This window comes from Gorilla gorilla, chromosome 12 (genome assembly GCF_029281585.2).
Source record: "Gorilla gorilla gorilla isolate KB3781 chromosome 12, NHGRI_mGorGor1-v2.1_pri, whole genome shotgun sequence".
NCBI classification, from domain to species: domain Eukaryota; kingdom Metazoa; phylum Chordata; class Mammalia; order Primates; family Hominidae; genus Gorilla; species Gorilla gorilla.
In genome coordinates this window covers 114,373,371-114,400,989 of record NC_073236.2, presented here as the reverse complement: position 1 = coordinate 114,400,989, position 27,619 = coordinate 114,373,371, and the positions used below count along the sequence as shown (strand labels likewise).

At 40.9% G+C, this 27,619-nt stretch overlaps 1 protein-coding gene and 1 long non-coding RNA gene across 15 annotated transcripts in view; one reads left to right on the top strand and one right to left on the bottom strand.

Moving 5' to 3' along the window:
* Positions 1-10,737, top strand: part of LOC109025762 (uncharacterized) — a 100,162-nt gene extending 89,425 nt beyond the window's left edge. Inside the window, exons 7-8 of the long non-coding RNA XR_010130039.1 lie at positions 232-354; positions 10,544-10,737. This is a non-coding gene — a long non-coding RNA (uncharacterized lncRNA). The remainder of the gene's footprint in view (positions 1-231; positions 355-10,543) is intronic.
* DTNB (dystrobrevin beta) overlaps positions 1-27,619 on the bottom strand; it is a 296,213-nt gene that overhangs the window by 133,637 nt on the left and 134,957 nt on the right. For all 14 annotated transcript variants that reach the window (XR_002004731.4, XR_010130034.1, XM_004028945.5 and 11 more), the window contains exon 9: positions 23,139-23,263. Coding sequence is in view for 12 of the 14 variants with exons in the window: in XM_004028945.5 (XP_004028994.1) it covers positions 23,139-23,263 (125 nt within the window). In the remaining 2 variants the exon portion in view is untranslated. The remainder of the gene's footprint in view (positions 1-23,138; positions 23,264-27,619) is intronic.

Genomic DNA, 27,619 nt, shown 5'->3' with positions numbered 1-27,619 from the left:
AGAGAAAATCTGAAGATAACGAAAGGAATAATAAGACAAAAGCAGGAATCAGTAATTATCTGTTTCATTTCATGATAATTACTAACAATTTTGACATATAAAGGAAAGGGCTGTTAAATATGATCCATTCTGAATGTCAAATATGCTAGGTATACCACTGGCCTTCCAATTTATAAATATGGTATATCTCTTCATTTATTTAGGGCTTTTAACATTTCTTTTTTTTTTGAGATGGAGTTTCGCTCTTGTTGCCCACACTGGAGTGCAACGTCATGATCACGGCTCACCGCAACCTCCGCCTCCCGGGTTCAAGCGATTCTCCCACCTCAGCCTGCCGAGAAACTGGGATTACAGGTGTGCAACACCACGCCGGGCTAATTTCTTACTTTTAGTAGAGACAGGGTTTCTCCATGTTGGTCAGGCTGGTCTCACACTCCCAACTTCGGGTGATCCACCCACCTCAGCCTCCCAAAGTGCTGGGATTACAGGCGTGAGACACCGCACCCGGCCCTAAAATTTCTTTCAGCAATACTTTGTAGTATTTATACACAACTTGCACATATTTCATTATATTTATTCCTACGTTATGTTTCTCAATGCTATTATAAATGGTATTGCTTTTTAAAATTTCATTTTCTAATTGCTGCTAATATATAGAAATGCCACTGATTTTTTTAAAGTGACCTATGTCCTGCAATACTGCTAACTTTGTTAGTTCTAGTATTTTGCTTTGTAGATTCCTTAGCATTTTCTATGTACACAATCACGTCATCTATGAATAAAGAAAATTTTAATATTTCCTTTTCGATCTGAATGCCTTTAATTTCTTTTTCTCGTATTACTGCACTAGCTAGGATCACTAGTAAAATGCTGAATAGATGCACTAAGAGTGACATTCTTGCATTGTTCCCAATATTAAGGTAAAATGTTCAGTCTTTTAACATTAAGTATGATGGTAGCTAGGTAGGTTTTTCATAGATGTGCATTTTCAGATTGAGAAGGTACCCTATATTCCTAACTTTCTGAGAGTTTTTAAAAATGTGAATTGAGGGTTGAATTTTGTCAAATGCCTAAGATCATTTTCCTTCTCCTTGAAACATACCCTTTACAAATTCCTTTAGCGAGGTTCCTTTAGTAGTAAGCATTTTTATTCATCTGCAAATGTTTTTGTCTTTGCCTTTCTTGACAGGTATTTTCTCACTGGGTATACAATTTTAGGATTATTATTTTCCTCTCAGTTCTTGGAAGATCGTATTCTACTCTCCTTTGGTTTCTAATGTTGCTCTTCAGAAGTCAGCTCTCTGTGAAACTGTCAATTCTTTGTAAATAATCTTCTATTTGTTTTTAGTATCTTTTCTTTGTCTCTGGGGTCCTCTAGCTTTACTATGATGTGTGTAGGTATGAATTTTCTTTTAGATTCTTTTTTTTTTTTTTTTTTTTTTTGAGACAGAGTGTTGCTCTGTCACCTAGGCTGGAGTGCAGTGGTGCGATCTCAGCTCAATTGCAACCTCCATCTCTTGGGTTCAAGTGATTCTTGTGCCTCAGTCTCCCAAGTAGCTGGGACTACAGGCACGCATCACCACACCTGGCTAATTTTTGTATTTTTAGTAGAGATGGGGTTTCACCATGTTGGCCAGGCTGGTCTCGAACGCCTGACCTCAAGTGATCTGCCCACCTTGACCTCCCAAAGTGCTGGGATTATAGGCATGAGCCACTATGCCCGGCCTAGATTCTTAATTAAGATTTGTTGACCACTGCTATGAACTTGGGACAATTTCCATTCATTATCTTTTGGCCTTACCAAGAATTTTTTTTATTTTGTCCTTCTGGAATTCCAATTATCTGTAGGTTTATAATCTCTAAATCTAATCTGATATTTACCTTATCTAATTGAGGTTTCTATTTTTTTTTTAATTCCTAGTTTTATTTGATTCCTTTTCAGATTTTCTGGTAATTTTTATATTCTTTTGTTTCTTCATACTTTATACTTTTAACATACTCCTTTTTTAAAAAAATATTTACTTTATATTCTGTATTTGATAGTTCACACTCTTTGTAGGACTTTAATGTATTGTTCCTGTTAATTCTTACACAGGCCAGCTTATTTTTTTCTTAGGTGAGTTCAAGTTCCTTGGAACTTATCTGTGGAGATTACTCAAGGCTGAGGTTTCTAAGTGCCTTTCTTCTTCTTCTTCTTTTTTTTTTTTTTTTTTGAGATGGAGTCTTACTCTATTGCCCAGAATGGAGTACAGTGGTGCGATCTCGGCTCACTGCAACCTCCACCTCCCAGATTCAAGCAATTCTCCTGCCTCAGCCTCCCATGTAGCTGGGATTACAGGCACCCGCCACCACACCCAGCTAATTTTTGTATTTTTAGTAAAGACAGGGTTTCACCATGTTGGCCAGGCTGGTCTCGAACTCCTGACCTCAAGTGATCTGCCTGCCTTAAAGTGCTGGGATTACAGGCGTGAGCCACCACGCCCAGCTTAAGTGCCTTTCTACAAAGAGAATTTATGTTTGCTTCTGACAGGTTTCTGGGAGCACCACCCAAATAGAGAAGCTTTAAATTTAATTAAATTCCTGAGTTGGGATTTGGGGGCTAAAAATATGGTATAAATTCTGGTTTCAAACCCATGTGAAAGTGGGCCTGTGGTTAGGAATTTCTCTTTTAGGCTTTTGTTCTTTGTAATTATAAATTATAACATGCTCCAACTGCTGATTTTCTCAAAGGGGCAGGAATAAAATGTTTATGTTTCCTACCTGACAACTTGGTAAATGTGAGAGGGAATTTGAGGTGATTAGCTTATAAATTAGAGTGCCCACACAACCAGATGAACAATACATATTAATGTCCTAAACCTATATGGAAACACAAAAGATTTTCTTAAAAGGTATTCTTTTGTTCAGCATCGTACCATTTATTTGTATTTATTCACTTCATTTATGTGAGAAATGCATAGATTATGTCAATATAAATCAGTTTCATACCCTAAAATTCACGTTGGTTCAAATTTAAGGTTACTTTTTTTTTGAGATGGAGTTTCATTCTTGCTGGCCAGGCTGGAGTGCAATGCGCGATCTTGACTCACTGCAACCTCCACCTCCTGGGTTAAAACGATTCTCCTGTATCAGCCTCCCAAGTAGCTGGGATTACAGGCTCCTACCACCATGCCCAGCTAATTTTTCTATTTTTAGTAGAGACGGGGTTTCATCATATTGGTCAGGCTGGTCTCGAACTCCTGACCTCAGGTGATCCATCTGCCTCGGCCTCCCAAAGTGCTGGGATTAGAGGCGTGAGCCACCGCGCCCAATCAGGTTACTTTTCTAATGCTTCCATATGGAACTGATACTTCATACAGTATCAGTTTTAGATTTTAAGCTTTCAATAGGGCTGAGCTCACTCAGATAACATCAGTAGCAGTTTAATCAATTTCTCAAAATGAAGACTTTAAAAATTCATCTCAATAAACTCTATGGAGAAGCTCTTCACAAGAATGTTTTCCTTGTGATAAACTGGACACAGGAAATGAGTGAAAAATAACAGCTGGATTTATATAGAATTAAACATGAGGTGGTCACAGCTTAGAAGAAATAACTAAAGGGAAAAAAGAAGTCCCTTAAATTCCAAAACAATTCTATTTAAAAAAGTGAAAAACCAAGGATGTAGATTATTCAATACAATTTAACTGAACATTTCTTTAAATTCATGCTTGGAGCCAATGTCTCCAGTTTTACCCTTAGGATTATTCCATTAACATGATCCAAAGGGGGAAAAGCGAGACAAAAGAAAAGGGCCACTTTACACCAAAGGAGATGCCTTATTCCAACCTTATCTTGACCTCCAGGATTATTTCTGGTAGTAAAAGACAAACTTCTCTCCAAAAGCCCATAAAAAATACAGATTTTTACAGTCTGAGTAACTACTCTTTGGTTGCCTTCCAAAGCGTCAGTAGGACCAGCAAAAGCATACCAAATCAACAAGCAAGGTCCTATAATGTGACCTTGAACAGAGAGACTACAAGAAAGTTGCCGAATTTAACCTAATTCAACTAGAATTTACAATTGTGCTCCATCCTCTAGAAACACGAATCAGTATAAAGTTCAGTCCCACAAACACATGGAATCTGCCAGGCACTAAAGATGTACAATCCCAGCCCTTAAGAAGTTGAAGGTGCAAAGAAAGTGCTTACAATCTTTAAGAAGTCCTGGTTTAATACATACTCAAGAAATCCTTAAGGAAAGAGATAGCATTTTATTGGATGATCAAATGACTGATAAAACAATAAGAGCTCAAGGAATTTAGGAATGCAAAGAAGAGACCCACATGAGCTAGCTACTTGGAGGCTTTAAGGAAGGTTGCATGGACATACCAGGATTTAAACGGGACTCCAGGATATAGAAAACCTGTAAATCTGAGACAAGTAGGACATTCAGGAAAGCAGGTAGCCGGGCTGGGACATCATGAGCTAGCTTGGTGGAAAGGGCAATAAAGTTTTAAAGGGTAGGAAGGCAGCAGGTCTGGCAGAGCAGAGGCTTTGTCCTCCATAAATTAGTAGTAGAAGATAAGATTCCAAAAGTAAGGTGGGTCCCGATTACACAGGCCTTGAATTCCAGCACGAGGAGTGCCTCCTTCATTCTACAGGCAGTGAGGTTTTGTAGATTTTTAAATAGGGAAGTAATATGACAAAGGCAGTGACTCAAGAAGATTAATTTGCTAGAAATATGTAGACAGATCAGAGTTTTGAGAAGAATGAAAGAGAGCTAACACAGCAGGTTCTAAACTCAGGCACCAGTCAAAAGTGGGCAATATGAAGACTTGCAAAGGTGCGGAGAAATATTCAAATTATTCTAAATTGCAGTCAGTATACAAATCCTATTAAGAAATTCCATTCAAATGAAATACAGTCCTGAGGCTCAATGTCTGCATGAAATTATATTACAGGTATAACTTAGGTTTAGATAGGGAAGAAATAAATGTCAAAGAAAAGCAAATTTCTCCAATATTATGAATGATTACTTTTTAAGGATTTTTAAAACAATCATAATGAACTAGAGAACCATTGCTTTCAACTTCAATTTTTGAATTATTGGTCTAGCACTGTAAAAACACAGGAAATAGGTCGGGCTTGGTGGCTCACGCCTGTAATCCTAGCACTTTGGGAGGCCGAGGCAGGCGGATCACTTGGGGTCGGCAGTTTGAAACTAGCCAGCCAACACAGTGAAACCCCGTCTCTACTAAAAATACAAAAAAATTAGTTGGGCATGGCTGCGGGTGTCCGTAGTCCTAGCTACTTGGAAGGCTGAGGCAGGAGAATTGCTTGAACTCAGGAGGTGGAGGTTGCAGTAACCCGAGATCACACCACTGCACTTCATCCAGCCTGGGTGACAGAGCAAAACTCCATCTCAAAGAAAAAACAAAACAACAACAACAAAAAACCCCACAAGAAATAAAGCCTGCCTCATTCTGACACACTGATATCATTTAATAACCTGAATGCCTCATGAATATCACTACTATTAGTAAGTCATGAACACATATAGATACACATGCAGTTATGCATTCTGTAAGTATTTAAGATCTACTATCTGCCAGACCCACGCCAGATACGGAGATACAGCAGGAAGTAAAATAAAGTCCTTGTCTCTGGCAGTAAAATGAGTTTGGTAGGAAAAAAAAAAAAAAGCCTGGCTTTCAAAGAACTTACAGTCTAATAGGGTAGAGATTATAAACAAATACAAAAATGAATTTTTAAAATGTCATATAATGGCAAGTGTCATGAAGAAACTGAAACAAGGTAAGAGGAAACAGAGTGACTGATGGTGCTATTTTAGATAAAAGAGTTACAGAAAGTATCTCTGAGAAGCTAACATTTAAGGAGAGATCTGAATAATGTAAACAAATAAGCCATGTGAGTATGAGGATGAGGGGCACATCAGGCAACGGAACCAGTAGTTGCAAAGGCCCTGAGGTGGACGCACACTTGGTATTTGCAAGGAACAAAACCAGAATAACAAAGGAGGATAGAGCAATGGGAAAGTGGCAGGAAATAAAGTTAGAGAGGTTGCCAGGAACCAGATTTTATGGGGCCTTGTAGACCATTGTATAGACTTCGGCTTTTAAGTGTAAGGGGAAGTCACTGAAGGGATAAAAGCCCCCCCACCCCCTCCAAAAACAAAAAAAGACATGCGCTGGGTTATGTCATAGGACAAATATATTGTAGTGCTAAACGAATTTACTAGATCTGAATTTTCATCTCTGAATTTTCTTTGCATACATCTAACACCCTTTTAGGAACAGATGATTTGTATTGTAAGTTCACAAAAAAAGAAACATCTTTGAAAAAAATCTTTTTTTTTTTTTTTTTGGTGGGGACAGAGTCTCGCTCTGTCACCCACGCTGGAGTGCAGTGGCTCTCAGCTCACTGAAACCTCCACCTCCTGAATTCAAGCGATTCTTGTGCATCAGCCTCCTGAGTAGCTGGGATTGCAGGCCCCACCTCCACGCCTGGCTAATTTTTGTATTTTTAGCAGAGATGAGGTTTCACTGTGTTGGCCAGGCTGGTCTCCAACTCCTGACCTCAACTGATCCGCCTGCCTTGGCCTCCCAAAGTGCTGGGATTACAGGCGTGAGTCACCGCGCCCAGCTGAAAAATCTGAAAAGGATTTTTCATTGACATTATTATCATTAAGCAGGATATAAAAGTGGGTTGAATCAAAGGGAATATATCCACGGTTGTGGCTACTGCTAAGGATTTGTTATACATAGAAGATGACTGTGCCCTATACAGGACTCAATGCAAACACAGAAGGCAAGAAAAACAAAAAGCAGAACAAACACACCGAAAAAAAACAAGGGAGAAGAAAGGTAGAGTATGAGAAGGAAGAAGAGGAGAATTGATCAACAGATTTAATAGAATCCCTATCAAAATCTTTTGTTAAAATTGACAGGTATAGACTAAAATGTGTGTGGAAACGCAAACGATTAAAATACCCAAAACAATTTTGAAAAAGAAAAGAACTTACACTACCCAATTTCAAAACTTACTGTTAAGTTATAGTAACCAAGATCATATGGTATAGCTATAAGGACAGATACACACATAGGTCAATGGGACAGAATTGAGAAATAAACTCATATTTATAGTCGGCTGATTTTGACAAAGATGGCAAGACAACTCAGTGGTGCAAGGAATGGTCTTTTCAACAACTGGTGCTTAGACAAGTGGATATCCACGCATTTATTTATTTATTTATTTATTTATTTATTTATTTATTTATTTAAGACTGAGTCTTGTTCTTCTTGCTCAGGCTAGAGTGCAATGGCGCAATCTCGGCTCACTACAACCTCCCGAGCAATTCTCCTGCCTAAGCCTCCTAAGTAGCTGGGATTACAGGAGCCCGTCACCATGCCCGGCTAATTTTTTGTATTTTTAGTAGAGATGGGGTTTCACCATGTTGGCCAGGCTGGTCTCAAACTCCTGACCTCAGTTGATCCACCTGCCTCGGCCTCCCAAAGTGCTGGGATTACAGGCGTGAGCCACTGCGCCTGGCTGCTTCATTTCTAAGATGTTAACAACAGGTGAAACTAAGTGCAGGGTGTACAGAAACTCTGTCCTATTTATGAAACTTCTGTAAATCTAAAACTAAAATAAAAAGTTTATGTAAATATTTTTAAGTAGGCAAAATATCTAAATAGACAATTGTACCAAAGAAGACATGTGGATGGTTAATATGTACATGATAAGGTACTCAATATCATTAGTCATTAGAGAAATACGAATTAAAACTACAATAAGATCCTACCACTCACTAACTAGGATGGCTATAGTCCAAAGAATGACAATATACCAAGTGCTGATGAGAATGTGGAGAGACTGGAACTCTTAAGTATTGCTGGTGGGACTGTAAAATAGTCCTGTCACTTTCTTTCTTTCTTTTTTGAGACAGGGTTTCACTCTGTCATCCAGGCCGGAGTGCAGTGGTATAATCCTGGCTCACTGCAGCCTCAACCTCCCAGGCTCAAGTCATCGTTCTACCTCAGCCACCTGAGTAGCTGGGACCACAGGCATGCATCACCCCACCCCGCTAATTTTTTTGTATCTTTTTTAAGTAGAGACGGGGTTTTGCCATGTTGCCCATGCTGGTCTCGAACTCCTGGCCTCAAGCAATCCTCCCACCCCAGACTCCCAAAGTGCTGGGATTACAGGTGTGAGCCACCGTGCCCGGCCTCCCATCACTTTAGAAAAGTTTGGCAGTTTCTTAAAATATTCAACATACCCTTGGCTGGGCATGGTGGCTCATGCCTGTTCCCAGCACTTTGGGAGGCTGAGGCAAGCAGATCACCTGAGGTCAGGAGTTCGAGACCAGCCTGGCCAACATGGTGAAACCCCGTCTCTACTAAAAATACAAAAATTAGCTGGGCGTGGTGGTGGGCGCCTGTAATCCCAGCTATTTGGGAGGCTGAGGAAGGAGAATCCCTTGAACCCAGGAGACAGAAGTTGGAATGAGCCAAAGACCATGCCATTGCACTCCAGCCTGGGCAACAACAGCAAAACTCTGTATCCAAAAAAAAAATTAAAAAGTTAAACATATGCTTGCACTGCATGACTCAGCAGTTCTACTCCCAGATATGTACTAAAGACAAATGAAAACATATGTCTACAGAAAGACATGAATGTTCATAGCAGCGTTATTCATAAGAGTCAAAAACTAAAAATGAGCCAAATGTTCATCAACTGGTGAATGGATAACAAAATGTGATCTATTCATGCAAAGGGTATTTTCAACATTAAAAAGAATGACCTATTTATTCTTGAAACAAATGGATAAACCCCAAAAATATTATGCTAAATGAAAGAAGTCAGAAACAAAAGACTACATATTGTACAATTCTGTTTATGTGTAATTTCTAGAAAAAGCAGGAAGTAGTTTGGTGATTGCCTTAGGGCTGGAAGTGGGAGCTGGGATTGACTACAAATGGATAGGAGCGAACTTTTTGGATGATGGAAATATTCTTAAACAGGATGGTGGCAATGGTTGCAAAATTGTATAAATTAACTGAAAATAATTTAACTGTCACAGTGGGTGAATTTTACAGAACATAAATTAGACCTCAAAAAAAGACAAATCAAAATCACAATGAGATATTACTCCATACCCATTATGAAGGCTACTATAAAAACAAATCAACATAGAATAACAAGTGTTGGCAAGGATGTGCAAAGTTGGAACTCTTTTGCAGTACTAGTGAGATTATAATATGGTGCAATCTCTGTAAAAAACAGTATGAGGGTTCCTCGAATCCTCAAACAATTAAAAATTGAACATATGATCCAGCAATCCCACTACCAGGAATACATACAAAAGAACTGAAAGCAGGGTTTCCAAGAGATCCATGTTCATAACAGCACTATTCACAATAGCCCAGAGGTGAAAGCCACCCAAAATAATATTCCATTGTATGTAGGTACCACATCTTACCAATGGTGGATGAATGGATGAGCAAAATATGGTATCTACATACAATGAATATCATTCAGCCTTAGAAAGGCAGGAAATCCTGTCACACGCTGCAACACAGATACCGCAACATAGAACCTTGAGGGCATTATACTAAGTGAAATAAGCCAGTCACAAAAAGACAAATACCATAGGATTCCACTCACATGAGGTATGTAAAGCAGTCAAATTAATAGAAACATAAAGTAGAATGGTGGTCACAGGGGGTGGAGGGGAAAGGGCATTGCTGTTTAACGGGTATGGAAAAAGTTCTGAAGATCTGTTTAACAACAATACGATTACACTTGCCATTACTGAACTGTACGCTTAAAAACCGTACACTTAAAAGAATTAAGATAGTTGATTTTATATTATGTTTTTTTACCACAATAAAAAAAAAGAATACCAAGGGATGATGATGATTTGTGAGGTTTTGTGAGATTTTGAGTTTAAAAGCAGAGAGCTTTATAGTAGGATAATGGCAAACAGGGTGAGAAAATCTCAAGGGCAGAGTGAAACTCAGCAGAACAAAGTCACAGCCACTTGTAAATAATCACCCTCCTTGGACTAAAGCTTGACGGTTCTGAGTTTTGTCGTATTACATAATGCTGTTTCTCCTCACTGCACCATACTCATCACATTTACTGTTCACATGAGCATCCCTCCCTCTCTCTCACACACACACACAGAGGTACCACACATATATATGCACATGTGTGAGTTTGTGAGTGCAAGTTCCCCTCTCCCTCACCCCAACACACACACACTCACACTCACGTACACACACACATGCACACACACATACATACTGAGGTTCAGGCAAAAACGTTATCCTATTTCTAGGACTGTCTTAGATGATGCATAGCCCTCTTTGCTCTTTCTTTCCTTTTTGGAGAGGTATAATTCCAGGGCTAGCAAGCAACCTTAAGCTCAGAAGAATGATTCTGGGACTTTCAGCCTGAAACGGAGCAAAACAGATAACATTCATACCAGGACATAGTGAAGCTCAAGGCCCTAAGACAACCCTGTATTCCTCACCTTCTAGGTTTTCAAATTCATCCCAGCAAAATGCAAGACAGAAAGAGTATCAGATGAGCTGTGACCTAATGGCCTTCACATGCTAGGCTATATATACAGGAGAACAAAAAGCAACTCTTCTTTTACCAAAAAGACAAACTGAATAGATCCCAAGGTGCCTAATGGCCCACTGGTAAGCAAAATCATGTCACCAACGGTAAGTTTTTCAAAATCATTACAGCAGGCCAGGCACAGTGGCTCATGTCTATAATCCAGTGCTATAGGAGGCTGAGGTGGGAGGACTTCTTGAGGCCAGGAGTTCAAGACTAGCGTGGGCAACATAGCAAGACCCCATCACTTCAAAAAAATATAAAAATTAGCCAGGCGTGGTGACATGTGCCTGTAGTCCTAGCTACTTGGGAGGCTGAGACAGGAGGATCTCTTGAGCCCAGGAGTTTTGAGGTTACAATGAGCTGTGATCACGTCACTGCACTTTAGCCTCGGTGACAGATCAAGACCCTGTTTCTACTTTTTTTTTTTTTTTTACTTTTGTTTTCTCACTCTGTCTTATGGTGCTGACCCTGTCTCTAAAAAACAAACAACCCAAAAAATCATTACAGCAAAATGCAAGACAATTAATATCAGATGAGCTATGATCTAGGAATCAAAGTACAAGTTGAGAATCCCTTATCCAAAATGCTTGGGACCAGAGTGTTTCATATTTTGGATTTTGGAATATTTGCATTCTATTTACCCTGGTTGACCATGCGAATTCCAAAAATCTACAGTCTGAGATGCACCAGTGAGCATTTCCTTGGAGTGTCATGTCGGCACTCAAAAAGTTTCGGATTTTGGAGCCTTCCAGATTTTGAATTTTCAGATTTGAGATGCTCAACCTGCATATTTACCTGTCAGAAATGGTTCAAGATTACAATCTTCCAAACAGGTTCAGTCTCAGGAGATCAAGATACCTAGAATGAATCTGATACTCCTTTCAAGCAATTGGAACATCAGATTCACCTAGAGGTCTAAGAAAAAAGTATCATCTTGTCAGTTTCCTCAAATAAGACTCTTGTCTCCCATCAAAAGAAGAAAGCCCAACTCACAATACACACTCAATAAATACTGTGGAAGACAGTGTTTCAACCTAGACTAACTTATCAATATTATGAATTCTGTAACATCCGATAATTGGAGAATACAATAAAACCAATTAATAACTCTCTTCAGAAAAAAAAAATTGGCTTATTAAAGTTGTAGGCTAGGTGCAGTGGCTCTCTCCTGTAATCCCAGCACTTTGGGAGGCCGAGGCAGGTGGATGACGAGGTCAGGAGTTTGAGACCAGCCTGGACAACATGGTGAAACCCCGTCTCTACTAAACATACAAAAATTAGCCAGGCGTGGTATGTGACCCAGCTACTTGGGTGACTGAGGCAGGAGAACTATTTGAATCCGGGAGGTGGAAGTTGCAGTGAGCCGAGATTCTGCCACCGTACTCCAGCCTGGGCGACAGAGCAAGACTCCGTCTCAAACAAACAAACAAACAAAACAATTAAAAATGGCTGTAAAGAGCAAGGCAATTCACCATAAGTGCCCTTGTCACAAAAGCCATTTTTAACTCCAGACTCATCCATCATTTTAAAAGAAGTGTCACAAAAATGTGCTTTAATAATTAAACAACATAAACAAGAAGTTAGACTTGTTCTTTCACAGGGTTACAAATGCTCTTATATTATTCCTGGTCTGGTGAATTCTGCTGATATATTTAAAGTTGTTATGAATAAGTAGAAAACAAGCATATTTGTGTTTTACCAAAAAGTTCATAAGCACTGATAGCACCGATACTTAAAGCATAATTGTCTAAAGTTCAAAAAGATTTATGAGGTATAGGAAAAAAACAACAAAGAGAACAGATTTTTTAAGTTCATATCAAAGTAATGTATACAGAGTCTAAGTCAGTATTAAACAGAAGAGCAGTTAAAATAGAACAAATTAGAGCCACATTAAAGTATTACTGTAATTACAGTTTTATAATTACAGTATAATTTAAATAACAGTATAACAGTATTTTTTAATTATCTAGGTTAATTCTGTTTTGATGCAATGTGCGGAGAAAATTGGTTGGCTTAGCTGTTCAAACATGCTATATATTTATGTATGCAAAGGATGCAAGAAACAAATAAAAGACTTTCTGTCAGTAAGAGGCAGTCTGGTTTCTAGGTAACAAATTTTATCTGAGTCCTTCAGCAAAAGGTGTTATCTTCACCGCTGGGTGAAAAAACAACTTGGGCCATCAAACCAAAGATGATGATCATTCAGAAAAAAGAGTCTAAAGAAGCACAAAGTGCCCTAAATTTGCAGTTTTTAGACACCCTTCTTTGAGAGCAGGGGTTGGCAAACTTTTTCAGGGCCAGATAGTAAATAATATAAGCTCTAAGGGCCATTTGGTCTCAGTCGCTAATGACTCAATTCTGCCACTGTAGCTCGAAAGCATCCATAAACAACATAAAAATGAGTGAGTATGGCTGTGTCCCAATAATTTTTTTTTTTTTTTAAGACAGAGTCTTGCTATGTCACCCAGGCTGGAAAGGCACAATCTCGGCTCACTGCAACCTCTGCCTCCCAGGCTCAAGCAATCCTCGTGCCTCAGCCTCCTGAGTAGCTGAGATTACAGGCGCATGCAACTGTACCCGCCTAATTTTTATATTTTTTTAGGAGAGACGGGGTTTCGCTATGTTGGCCATGGTGGTCTTGAACTCCTGGTCTCAAGTGATCCACTCGCCTTGGCCTCCCAAAATGCTGGGTGAGCCACTGAGGCCAGTCCCAATAAAACTTTACTTACGGACACTGACGTGATTTTCATGTAAGTTTCACTTTACAAAATATTCTTATTTCTCTTCAAACATTTAAAAATGTAAAGGTCTTGTTAGATCATGGGGGACAGGTTGGCCTTAGCCTGCAGGCTATAGTTTGCCCACCCCTATTCAGATGAATCCCAGGTGTGTGCAGTCGAAGACACTGGGCTCTTTCTCGCTAGAATTCAGGGTAATAGACACACTAAGCGAACACGTGGAAGTTTTGCTTCCCCTCAGAAATAAATCTACACAAACTGAAATGCAATGGTGACTAACCACTAATTAAAGAGATTAGGCTTAAGAACTCTGTGGTTAGAAAATTAGCAAGAGCAAATTGCTTGAATTCGGATCACAGGAAGCCTGTTAGAGGCATCCAGAGGTAGACGTGGTATAAATATGTTTTTGCCAAAACGAGCAACTCATTTCTCTCAGAGACCTGGAAGTAAGAGAAGTTGCTAGAGTGCTGATACGTGAATTAGCTTTGTTTTGAATACACGTCTTGCAATTTATTTGAAAAACCTTGTTTACTCAATATTCTCACCACCCCCCAGAAAGGAACACAAAGAAATACGCCTGACATCTAGTGGTGGCTTTAGGAAACTGTAGGTACATGACTTGTATTACTTTCTGAAAGAAAACCAAAACCAAAACCAAAACAAAACACAAAAACAAAAATGGTGGGGAGGAGTCAGATGCCTGTGTATATAAATTGTGTTGGGTATAATTCATTCACTCAATACATTTTAGGTGCCTACCACGCACGAAGCAGTATTTCAGGTAATAGGAATTCGGCGGAGAACAAGATAAAGTCCGGCCTTTGTGGAGTTTACATTTTTGTGACATGATTAACTTTATTTGAAGGAAAAGACTTTAAAAGTTTATAGCCTTCTAGCCACTTAAAAGCACTTTCTCATATATTATCTTGAAAAAAAAAATCCTGAGACAATTAAGACAGGTTTTATTAACACCATTTTACAGAAAGGCAAACTGAGGTCTTTTTTTTTTTTTTTTTTTTGAGATGGAGTCTTGCTCTGTCACCCAGGCTAGAGTGCAGTGGTGCAATCTCGGCTCGCTGCAACCTCTACCTCCTGGGTTCAAGCAATTCTCCTGCCTCAGCCTCCCAAGTAGCTGGGATTACAGGGGCCTACCACGACGCCCAGCTAATTTTTGTATTTTTAGTAGAGACGGGGTTTCACCATATTGGTTAAGTTAGTCTTGAACTCCTGACCTCAGGTGATCCACCCACCTTGGCCTCCCAAAGTGCTGGGATTACAGACATGAGCCACCGCACCAGGCCTGAAGTCCACACATTTTCTAAAGAGTCAGACTTCGATTTGTACTAATTTATTATTTTGCTGGCTACACACAAAAGGAAATATTGGTGAGCCTATCAGAAAAGTCTATCAACAGCATTAACCTTCAATTAAAAGGATCTCATGAACTAAATTCTGGTTAGCCTACTGCAACTATATAAAACTGGCTTCTTCACTCTCACTCAAACCTATTTGCAAATGCACAAAGTACTATGTGAACACTGTTAGCACCTTGCAGAGTAGCTAGAAGGTCCTCAATAAGTATTTGCTGAATTAATGAATAATTAAGAATCTTAGCAAGCGTTAAGAATTGCTATTCATGGCTGGGTGCAGTGGCTCACACCTGTTATCTCAGCACTTCGGGTGGCCAAGGCAGGCAGATTGCTTGAGGTCAGGAGTTTGAGACCAGCTAGGCCAACACGGCGAAACCCCATCTCTACAAAAAATACAAAAAGTTAGCCAGGCATGGTGGCACGCACTTGTAGTCCTAGCTACTCAGGAGGCTGAGGCATGAGAATTGCATGAGCCTGGGAGGCGGAGGTTGCAGTGAGCTGAGATCACACCAGTGCACTCCAGCCTGGGCGACAGAGCAAGACTCTAATGTCTCCAAAAAAAAAAAAAAGAACTGCTACTCATATGTTTGTATTTGTACTCTGCATTGCACTCTGAACATTTCTTAATACTTAGTGTTGAATTTTTAGTTTGCTTTCATATAACTAAAACTCTTTATGTCCTCCTAATGCAGTGGTTCTGTAAACTGATCAGATGTATTAGGGAACTTTTTCAAAAGGTGGATTCTTAGGCCACTTCCAGAATTATGGTTAAGTTGACCTAGAATGGAAGTAACTTGGTCATCTGTACTTTTTTTTTTTTTTTTTTTTTTGAGACAGAGTTTCCCTCTTCTTGCCCAGGCTGGAGTGCAATGGTGTGATCTTGGCTCACTGCAACCTCCACCTCCCAGGTTCAAGCAATTCTCCTGCCTCAGCCTCCCGAGTAGCTGGGATTACAGGCATGCACCACCACACCCAGCTAATTTTGTATTTTTAGTAGAGATGAGGTTTCTCCATGTTGGCCAGGCTGGTCTTGAGCTCCGGACCTCAGGTGATCCGCCTGCCTCAGCCTCCCAAAGTGCTGGGATCACAGGCATGAGCCACCGTGCCCGGCCCTTCTGTACTTTTTAAGGCTTTCTGATTGATCTTGGTATCAGCCAAGTTTGGGAACCATTAACACGTATTGAATACAGAAAAAAAAATCTGTAAGACATAGAAACTCAAAGTTGAAAGGATCCTCAAAAGTTATTTAGTCAAACTAAATAGGATTAACTGCTCAACATCTCATCTAAATCTGAAAGAGAATCTACCAGAGCTTTTTTTTTTTTTTTTGTCGGGGGGTGGTCTGCTGACTATATTCTTGGCTTGGGAGTAATTCGGACTAATAAATAGTTAAACTATAAAATCTGAATTCTAGGTAGTATCTTGTAGAGTTGAAGACATTTGTAGAACAAGTTACTACAGCTGACCAGTATCTGGTTCTCCTCTCCTCCCTAGGTACACAGAAGGCTATTCAGGCTTGAAATTAGGTGGGGCTGTGAGGCAGGTGGTATGTGTCATTTCTGAACCAAAGCACAGAAGAATGGCTCTGAGCTGTCCCTACGCTTTCTTCCCCTGCTGCAGCAATGAGGAGGGCTCGTGTGAAGATGGTGGAGCCAGGAGAGTAAAGCAGCCTACACCATCGAACCACTGCCCAGGTTGGCTGCTCCAGTCATTCCAGTCCACAACGCACTGGCTGTGAGTAACAAATAAACATTTATGAGCTGAACCACTGAGATTTGGTGGTTAATCTGCTACTATATTATTACTCGCGCTATTCTGAATATGTAATATTCATATCCCAGGACCCAGTAGTTAGCCTCCTACCTTACAGGATTTCTCCATACAAGAATGCTCAAAGCAGCACTATAGGCTATAGTGAAAAATCAGAAATAATGTCCAGCAATGAAGAATGAATTACTCGTGGTAAAGTCATTCAATGGAATACCATTGGAGATTTTGGATAAATTTCAAAAACATATTACTTAATAAAGTAATAAACTTACAGAACGATATGTAGAGCATGACCGTTTATATACAGTTTTAACATATCTGATTTTTATAGATGTATAAATATCTAATAAAAGTATTTTAAAAAGTATAAAATCATGAATACCAAACAAATGTTAGTGGCTACCCTTTGGGAGAAGGAAAGGGTGATTAGATGAGGAAGAGGGACACAGGAGACCACAGTTTTATCTACAATGTTTTATTCATTTTTAAAAAAAGATCCAGGCTGGGTGCAGTGGCTCACACCTGTAATCCTAGGAGGCTGAGGCAGGTGGATCACCTGAGGTCGGGAGTTCAAGACCAGCCTGGCCAACATTGTGAAACCCCACCTCTACTAAAAATATAAAATTAGCTGGGGGTGGTGGCACATGCCTGTAATCCCAGCTACTCGGGAGGCTGAGGCAGGAGAATCGCTTGAACCCGGGAGGTGGAAGTTGCAGTGAGCCGAGATCGCTCCATTGCACTCCAGCCTGGGCAACAAGAGCGAAATTCCGTCTCAAAAAAAAAAAAAAAAAAAAATCCAAGGCAAATATATAGAATAAAATAAGAATTAATAAGGAAAAATCCAAGTTCTAATTCTTAGCTCTCAGTCCCAGCTGCATTTCTACTTAAATTTCTAACAGAAAACTCGTTATGGGGAGGGCTTTTCAAATAGAAGAAACGTGAAGTCAGGTTCACCCAAAGACAGGGAAAGTGGAGCAACAGAAAGGCCTGGAACCTCTGAAGGAGGGGTGAGAGGTTGCATTAAGATAAGAGGACTGGTTGAAAGAATGGATAAGAAGCAGCAAATTCCCACCCAATCCCCACCACCTCCAGCCACACTCCCAACACCACATAGCCAGATGACTACTCCTTTCTAGGCCCACCAGGAAACCAGAGGTTACTCTCAAGTCAAACTAAGCAGAAAGCCCCTGAGCTCAGGAGCCCCAGGTGGAGGCAGGGGTATGGAGCCTGAATGAGAACGAAGAGATTAAGCGAAATTCTATGCTAAAACTACTGGATTCTCCAACATACTTCTCCTGGTCAGGATTCACAGAACTTTTGACCCCAGAACTGTATCCTAAAATAATACATAGAAACTCTCATGCAGCTCCATGGGGGAAACATGCCATACACTGTGGCATTATATGTGGAGGCAGAGGTCTGAAAGCAACCAACGTGTCCACCTCAGGGAGAACGGACAGGTAAAATGCTGTTCACAACAGCACTTATAAATATATAAATATATAAATATATATATATATATATATATATATATATATATATATATATATATTTTCTTTTTTTAATTGAGACAGAGTTTCACCCTTGTCACCCAGGCTGGAGTGCAATGGCGTGATCTCAGCTCACTGCAACCTCTGCCTCTCAAGTTCAAGTGAGTCTTCTGCCTCAGCCTCCCGAGTAGCCGGGATTACAGGCACTGGCCGCCACGCCTGGCTAATTTTTGTATTTTCAGTAGAGACAGGATTTTACCATGTTGGCCAGGCTGGTCTCAAACTCCTGACCTCAGATGATCCACCCACCTTGGCCTCCCAAAGTGCTGGGATTACAGGTGTAAGCCACCATGCCCAGCCATAAATAAATATCTTAAAGGGACATACGGAACAATACTTTTTAAGAACGTATGCTAACAAAAACATACACGACAAGCACATTAGAATGGTTATCTATAGGGGAAAAGGTGACTCGAGTGGGACATTTCCATAAAGGGGAATTTTTAAAAATATGATAAATAGCACAAATAAAATGGTGGAAAAAGTCCACATATCATAGTAATGATGTTAATAACAAATGTCTTAACCAATTTTAAAAAACTGAAAAATACAGACCATTTTCCAGACTAAAAGTAAGTTATAAATTAATAACAAAAAGGCAACTAGAAAACCTCTATATGTTTGGAAATTAAGAAAGTATACTTCTCAAAGAAGAATCCTAACATAACTTGGGAAATATTTAGAAGTAAACAACAAAAAATATTATACAGTAAAACTTGGGTAATACCCAGATAGGGTTCAGATACATTTACAGCCTTAAATGCTTCTACTAGGGGGAAAAAATAAAAAAATTTAAAAACCTGAAATGAGTAAGCTAACCATGCCTTTAAAGAAATTAGAAAAGGAGTCTGGGCACGGTGGCTCACGCCTGTAATCCCAGCACTTTGGGAGGCCAAGAGGGGGTGGATCAAGAGGTCAAGAAATCAAGACTATTCTGGCCAACATGGTGAAACCCCGTCTCTACCAAAATTACAAAAATTAGCTGGGCGTGCTAGCGCATGCCTGTAGTCCCAGCTACTCAGGAGGCTGAGGCAGAAGAATCACTTGAACCCGGGAGGGGGAGGTTGCAGTGAGCTGAGATTGCCACTGCACTCCAGCCTGGTGACAGACTGAGACTCTGTCTCAAAAAAAAAAGAGAAAGAAAAAATGCCATAAATACACGAGAGTGGAAATAAAAAAGGCTCATTAGCACACATACTGTGGACTTACTTACAAAGACAATAAAATATTATGAACGTTGTATCAATAACCTTTAAAATTGAGAGAAAATTAATAAATTCCTACCAATACAAAATACTCCAAGGTAACTTCAAAAATAAATAAACAATAAAAATAGTCTAATTGTTTTTTAAAAATGGAATTACCAGTTAAAAATCTTCCCACAAAGAAATCTTCAGGCTTAGATGGCTCCATTAGTGAGTTTCATAAAAAATTTACAAAGAAAATAACCCTTCCAAATCTTGAACAAGCTCTTCCAAAAATATGAAAAGAGAGAATGCTCCCCCATTTTGCAAGAATCGCACACTGGGTGATAAAAACAACAAAATAAAAATAACCCCCAAATCAAGGGAAGTTACAGGCCAGTTTCACTCAAAAACATAGCCAAAATCTAAACAAAATATTAGCAAACAAAACCTAGCAGTGTATTCAAACAATGGCCAACTCAGATTTATTCTGGGAAGGTAAAGATGATGCTAAAAAACAATTAATGTAATTCACTACAATAACAGAATAAAGAAAAAGTCTTTGATCATCAATAGAGAAAATCATATAATCATCTCAATACAGAAAAACTCTTTGATAAAATTCAGCATCCATTCATGACAAAAAGAAAGCATTTTTATTTCTAGCAAACTAGAAATAAAAGGGAACCTCTTAAACCCGATAAATAGTTTCTACAAAACCTACATCAAATAACATACTAAATGAATGCTGAAAGCACTCTCTGTGGGATTAGTAATAACACAAAAATGCCTTCTAAACCACTTCTATTCAGTATTGCACCGGAGGGGCTAGCCAGCATAGTATGCTGCTAGCCCTGCAAAAAGTATGATTAATTTTCAAAAATATAAGGTACAGAAGGGAAGACACAAAGCAGTCATTATTTGCTGATTATATAATTATTTATAGAAAATTCAAAAGAATCTGAGTATAAGGTACCAGAATTAATGAACAATTTAAGCAAGATGACTACATAGACAGTGGACTAAAATACAAAAACTATTTGCATTTCCATACACTAGTAACAAACTGTTAAGAAATATAATTCAGAAAATATTCCATTTGCATAACAGCATACGCTTACCAAAACACATCGAATTGTACACTTAAAGTAGGTGTATTTTATTGCATGTAAAGTATATCTTAAAGAGCTGTAGGAAAAAGGACACTACTGATACTTTTTGTAACAGCAATTACAAATGTCAAGTGACATGAGAGTTAACCTAATATATAAAGACTTTCCTGGGGAACAATTATAAAACTTTACTTAAAGGTATAAAAAGATATTTAAATAAATGCAAAGACACATTCATGGAATGAAAGCTTTAATACCAGAAGGATGTCAATTCTCCCCAATTTGATCTTTAGATTCAGCGAATCTCTGATCAAAAATCTCAACAAAATGTTATGAGGAACTCAATAAGATGAGTCTAAACTTTATATGAAAGAGCAAAGAGCTAATAACAGACAAGACACTCCAGAAAAAGTAGATTACTTAGTTCCTTATGGTAATTAAGACAATGAGATATTGGCATAGGGATGGACAATTTGACCAAAGGAGCAGAATAAAGAAACCAGAAGCCAGCCTGTGCGCATCTGGAAACTTCATTTTTGACAATGGTGGCATTGTAGTCAGTGGGGAAATGTTGAATTATCTAATGAATGACCCTGAGACAAGTTATTATTCAAATGCAGAAAGCGAGGGGCTGGGGAAGAGAACTGGATATTCTACATCACATCACACACAAAAATCCATTCCAAATGAATTAAAGACTATGTGAAAGGGCCATCTTTAAAACCTAAAGAAAAAAGTAAGGAGAAAACCACTATAATGTTGAGAGGCAGGGAAGGAAAAACACGACCTAAAAGGGAAAAAGGTTAACAGATTTAACAAAAAAAAAAATTGCATTATGGGGAACAGATAAACTGTGCTATGGAACACTGCGTAGGGGTGGGAGACAACTTTTTTCCCAAGAAGAAGAAAGCAATGAGAAACCGCAGGAAAAACAACAACTGTACAAGAAAATCAATCCAGTTAAAAATTCAATAGGAATGATTTTCGGTAATCAATGGTAGGTAAGAAAGAAGAGCCCAGTGAACTCCAATGAGACAGTAACTGCACAAAAGGATCCACAGAATTGCAGCACACTATGTGACTGTGTAATGAAGGATACTAACTGTAAATGCCATTATTTGGCTTTATTGGATTTAACCCTTGATCAATCTCAGAAGACTTAGTTATGGTTATCGAAGAGAATAGAAATATTCTCAGCTTTGACAACATAAAAATAAGGGCACAGATGGCAGACGTTAGGAGGCAAAGGAAAAGTAGACAGAAGGTGCTAATTTTCTGTTTACAAAGTGGAAGTCAAAAAGAAGTTATTAAGAAATAGAGTTTTTAAAATATTATTTAAAATTAAAAAGGTAACCAACTTAAAAATGGTGATATAATTATGAAAAACAAGGATGGTTTGGTATGTAGAGTTAGAGATGAGGTTGATTCATTACACCACAAAAGTAAGTCAATAATGTCTAAAACTGGCTGGGCGCAGTGGCTCATGCCTGTAATCCCAGCACTTTGGGAGATTGAGGCAGGTGGATCACTTGAACCCAGAGTTCAAGACCAGCCTAGGCAACACGGCAAAACACCGTCTCTACTAAAAATTAAAAAAAAATTAGCTGAGCATGGTGGCCTGCACCTATAGTCCCAGCTACTTGTGAGGCTGAAGTGGGAGGATCACTTGAACCTGGGAGGTGGAGGCTGCAGTGAGCCGAGATCACACCACTGCACTCCAGACTAGGTGACAAAGCAAGACCCTGTCTCAAAAAATAATAACGATAATAATGTCTAAAACTGATAAGTCAAGAAATGGTGCTCCAAACATATTATTTAGAAATACAGAGATAACTATTAGTAGATTTAAAACCCAAAGGACAGTGAAGTATGGGAGGGTATGTTGCATTCATTATAAGCTCTTCTGGATGAATGAATTTGTAATTCACATGCATGGATTATTTTAATAAATATAAACAGGTATCTAAATAACTGAAAGAAAAAAGGAAAAAAGATCAAGATTCTCTAGAGCTCATTTAGTCAAACTACCTTCCATCAGGGAGGTGAAAGAAAATGAATGCCCACTCCAACAGAAAAACTTCTGACACCTGATAAGGATTCGTGATCCAAAACTCTACCAAATTTATTCATCAGGGAAGCATAGTATCATCATTTAATTCAGAGTGAAGAAAGCAGTTTACAGGCTAAATCTTACCCTTCACTGTTTCTCTTCCTCCCTACTTTGTTCTTTCTCTGTTTCTCAACTTTATTGTTCTCCTCTAGCTTTGCTTTACTTAGCATGAATATTCAGCTAAACACATATAAATAAATACATACAAAATACCAGTTTTATTTGTAGAATATAGTCTTATGTTTCCTAATTTTCCCTCAATACAAAAAACAGCAAATTAAATTGATTTTCATTTCCATGTTGTCTACGTTAATTTAAGTCCCTATGGGCATTACTGCTGTAGAGAAAAAGATCTCTACCACTGATTTAAGGAATGAACCCAAAACCACAAAAGGCAGCCCAGCTAAAACCAGAACAATAATGGTTCTTCAATGGGCTCATGTTTCTGGAGGCTGCCATATTACTCAGGCTTCAGCAATCAGGAGCTAGATTTCCATGTGGACACTTAACGGTGATTTACAGAGAAGAAAGCTTGAAGTCTTAAGTTCCCCCAAAAGAAAGTAAAAACCCGAGAAGTTGAATGTTCACGTTAAGTGATCCCTGGTTTTGATCCACAGGAATTTCACATGGCCCCCATTTCAGTGTGATCCACATGCACATCCACGGGTATACTTACACTATATGTGCAAGGTCAAGTGGTTTCTCTGGTTGCTCAGGAAAAACAGGATGCGGGGGTTCTCTCGTGGGTACACACCCCAAAGATTTACTAATTGCATGGCTCAGCTTCTTTGCAGGAGATTTCTGTGTCAAAGCAGAAAATAGTAAGGAATTAACCCTTCAAAAGAACGAAAAGAACTTCAAAAAAGAAAAAAACTTTGTGACAAGAGTGTAAAAACATCTTTTCAAATACAAATCAAGTTTCATTACATCAATATCATTGGGCCTTTCAGAAAGGAACCTCCAGTTGTTCCAAGGTCATCTGTGGTCCTTCATTTCTGCAGTTCCTCCTTCATGTTTACTATAAAGTCACACTATCAAGTAATGTCAACTTTCCTTCTGGACATCTCTATGTACTCTTGGCAAGAACTCCCTCCTTTGATGCTTCTGGATCCTTTTTGCTAAGATGTTAACATTAATTTCCTGATCAGAGTCGGAACTTTTTGATGGAGGCCAGGCATGGTGGCTCACACCTATAATCCCAGCTCTTTGGAAGGCCAAGGTAGGTGGATCACCTGAGGTTGGGAGTTCGAGACTAGCCCAACCAACATGTTGAAACCATGTCTCTACTAAAAATACAAAATTAACCAGGCATGGTGGTGCATGCCTGTAATCCCTGCTACATGGGAACTGAGGCAGAAGAACTGCTTGAACCTGGGAGGCGGAGGTTGCAGTGAGCCAAGATCACGCCATTGCACTTCAGCCTAGGCAACAAGAGCAAAACTCTGTCTCAAAAAAAAAAAAAAAAAAAGAACTTTTTGATGGGCTACAATACTAAAAGGCTAAGAACACACAGCTTATGGATGTTAGCAAATTAGCTAAGTAAGTCACATCCCCAAGATGTTAGGATATTCCCAAATAAACATGTACAGAGTACATGTACAGAGTACATTCACAATACACAGGCAGCACCAGACCCAGGACTCTACATTACAAAAATAAGTTGGCATACCAATACATTCTTCTGGAAGGTAGAATAATATCCACCAAAGACTACCAAGTCTAAGATTTAATCATAAATAAGCACAAAAGTAAGCAACATGCCACAATTAGGTTACATAGAACATTCACTTCTAAAACTCATATTTAAAGGAGGCTCCTTTTATACAGATTATACCGTCCACCCAGTTCCCCTAAAATAACACTGTTATCTGAGATTTTCTTGGCAGGATATTAACTGTAAAAAAGTTTAAATATTTCATTCTGCTGCCTCTGCAGTTTATTATCATATGTGCCACTTTAATTGGAAAATAAAACATGGCTGCAGCTGTCTGCCTCATCAATGCCACGTCCCCAATAGACTTCTATATGCTGCTTGTTGTAGTATTTTAACACAAAATAAAAATCTGTTTGCCTGAAAGACCATATAGGCACAGTTAATGAATACTTTATAATAAAGACTGAATAATACAATTTCTTCAGAAACTTTGTATATTGGCTCCAAATCACCTTCTACTATTCCCTTCAACATATTAAATTCTGGGAAAACTTGGTCAGGCACAGTGGCGCACTCCTATAATCCCAGCACTTTGGGAGGCAGAGGCGGGTGCGTCGCTTGAGCCCAGGAGTTTGAGATCAGCCTAAGCAACATGGCGAAACCCAGTCTCTACAAAAAGTATCAAAAAAATTAGCTGGTGCGGTGGCATGTGCCTATAATCCCAATGACTCGGGAAGCTGAGGTGGGAGGATCGCTTCAGCCCGGGCCGACGAGGCTGCAGTGAGCTGAGATTGTGCCAACTACACCCCACCCTGGATGACAGAGTGAGACCCCATCTCAAAGAAAAGAAAAGAAAAACATTCTGGGAAAAGTCTAGATGTAACCTGATTTCCTGAAAGTATATAAAGCGAAACATAGAAATTCTCAACTTCTCCCCTAACTTCTTTCCATTTTCCTTTTGCCCAAGAAGTCGTGATGTGACGCTGATTCTTCCCCTATTAAAACAGTTTCTGCACTGCCCCCAGAGATCATGTCACTCTTCTGCTTAACATCCATCAAAGGCTGATAGTCACTTACAGAATGAGATCTAAATAAATGCCTTCATTTTCCACACAAAAGCTTTCACACCTGACTCCTGCCTGTCTCTCTTTCGACTTCCCACTCACGTTAAGTGATGAGCTGCTCACAGTTGACTCAAAATACACTGTGCTCTTTTAGGTCTCTGTATCTTGGCGTGTGCCTTTCCCAGGTCTCCCTTTCCCAATCTATCTTTCTGTACATTTTTTTCTCATCTCTCAAGCCTGCTGGTCAGCATCCTTTCCTCTGTGAAGACTTTCCTCACTGCTCCATACGACAGCAAGTGCCTTTCCAGGCTACCCATTTACCTGTACCTGTTTCCACTGTTGCACTCACCATGCTATACTGCTGCTACACTGCAATTTTTATTTTTATTTTTATTTATTTATTTATTTATTTTTTGGAAATGCAAAGTTTTTTTTTTTTTAATTTTTTTTAAAGTATTTATTGATCATTCTTGGGTGTTTCTCAGAGAGGGGGATGTGGCAGGGTCATAGGATAATAGTGGAGAGAAGGTCAGCAGATAAACACGAGAACAAAGGTCTCTGGTTTTCCTAGGCAGAGGTCCCTGCGGCCTTTGGCCTTCGGCCCTGTTTGTGTCCCTGGGTACTTAAGATTAGGGAGTGGTGATGACTCTTAACGAGCATGCTGTCTTCAAGCATCTGTTTAACAAAGCACATCTTGCACCGCCCTTAATCCATTTAACCCTGAGTTGACACAGCACATGTTTCAGAGAGCAGGGGGTTGGGGGTAAGGTTATAGATTAACGCATCCCAAGGCAGAAGAATTTTTCTTAGTACAGAACAAAATGGAGTCTCCTATGTCTATCTCTTTCTACACAGACACAGTAACAATCTGATTTCTCTTTCTTTTCCCCACATTTCCCCCTTTTCTTTTCGACAAAACCGCCATCGTCGTCATGGCCCGTTCTCGATGGTCGCTGTCTCTTCGGAGCTGTTGGGTACACTTCCCAGACAGGGCGGCCTGGCAGAGGCGCTCCTTCACTTCCCAGACGGGGCGGCCGGGCAGAGGCGCTCCTCACTTCCCAGTCGGGGCAGCCGGGCAGAGGTGCTCCTCGCTTCCCAGATGGGGCGGCCGGGCAGAGGCACACCTCACTTCCCAGACGGGGTGGCGGCCGGACAGAGGCACTCCTCACCTCCCAGACGGGGTGGCGGGTGGGCAGAGGCGTTCCTCACATCCCAGACAATGGGCGGCCTGGCAGAGGCGTTCCTCACATCCCAGACGATGGGCGGCCAGGCAGAGGCGCTCCTCACCTCCCAGATGGGGCGGCCGGGCAGAGGCGCTCCCCACCTCCCAGACGGGGCAGCCGGGCAGAGGCGCTCCCCACCTCCCAGACGAAGAGCGGCCGGGCAGAGGTGCCCCCCACTTCCCAAATGGGGCGGCCGGGCAGAGGCGCTCCTCACTTCCCAGACGGGGCAGCTGGGCAGAGGCGCTCCTCACCTCCCAGATGATGGGTGGCCGGGCAGAGGTGCTCCTCACCTCCCAGACAAAGAGCGGCCGGGCAGAGGCGCTCCTCACCTCCCAGACGGGGTGGCCGTGCAGAGGCGCTCCTCACATCCCAAACGGGGTGGCCGGGCAGAGGCGCTCCTCACCTCCCAGACGGGGTGGCCGTGCAGAGGCGCTCCTCACATCCCATACGGGGTGGCCGGGCAGAGGCGCTCCTCACCTCCCAGACAGGGGCGGCCGTGCAGAGGTGCTCCTCACTTCCCAGACGGGGTGGCCGGGCAGAGGCGCTCCTCACCTCCCATTCGGGGCAACCGGGCAGAGGCACTCCTCACTTCCTCCCAGACGGGGCGGCCAGGCAGAGGCGCTCCTCACATCCCAGACTGGGCGGCTGGGCAGAGGCGCTCCTCACCTCCCAGATGATGGGCGGCCAGGCAGACACGCTCCTCACTTCCTAGACGGGGTGGCGGCCGGGCAGAGGCGCTCCTCACCTCCCAGAGTGGGCGGCCAGGCAGAGGTGCTCCTCACCTCCCATTCAGGGCAGCTGTGCAGTGGCGCTCCCCACTTCCTCACAGACAGGGCGGCCGGGCAGAGGCGCTCCTCACTTCCCAGACGGGGCAGCTGGGCAGAGGCGCTCCTCACATCCCAGACGATGGGCGGCCACGCAGAGATGCTCCTCACTTCCTAGACGGGGTGGCGGCCAGGCAGAGGCGCTCCTCACCTCCCAGACAGGGCGGCCGGGCAGAGGGGCTCCTCACATCCCAGACGATGGGTGGCCAGGCAGAGGCGCTCCTCACCTCCCATTCAGGGCAGCCGGGCAGAGGTGCTCCTCACTTCCTCCCAGACGGGGCGGCCGGGCAGAGGCACTCCTCACCTTCCAGAGGGGGCGGCCAGGCAGAGGCACTCCTCACCTCCCAGATGGGGCGGCCGGGCAGAGGTGCTCCTCACTTCCTCCCAGACGG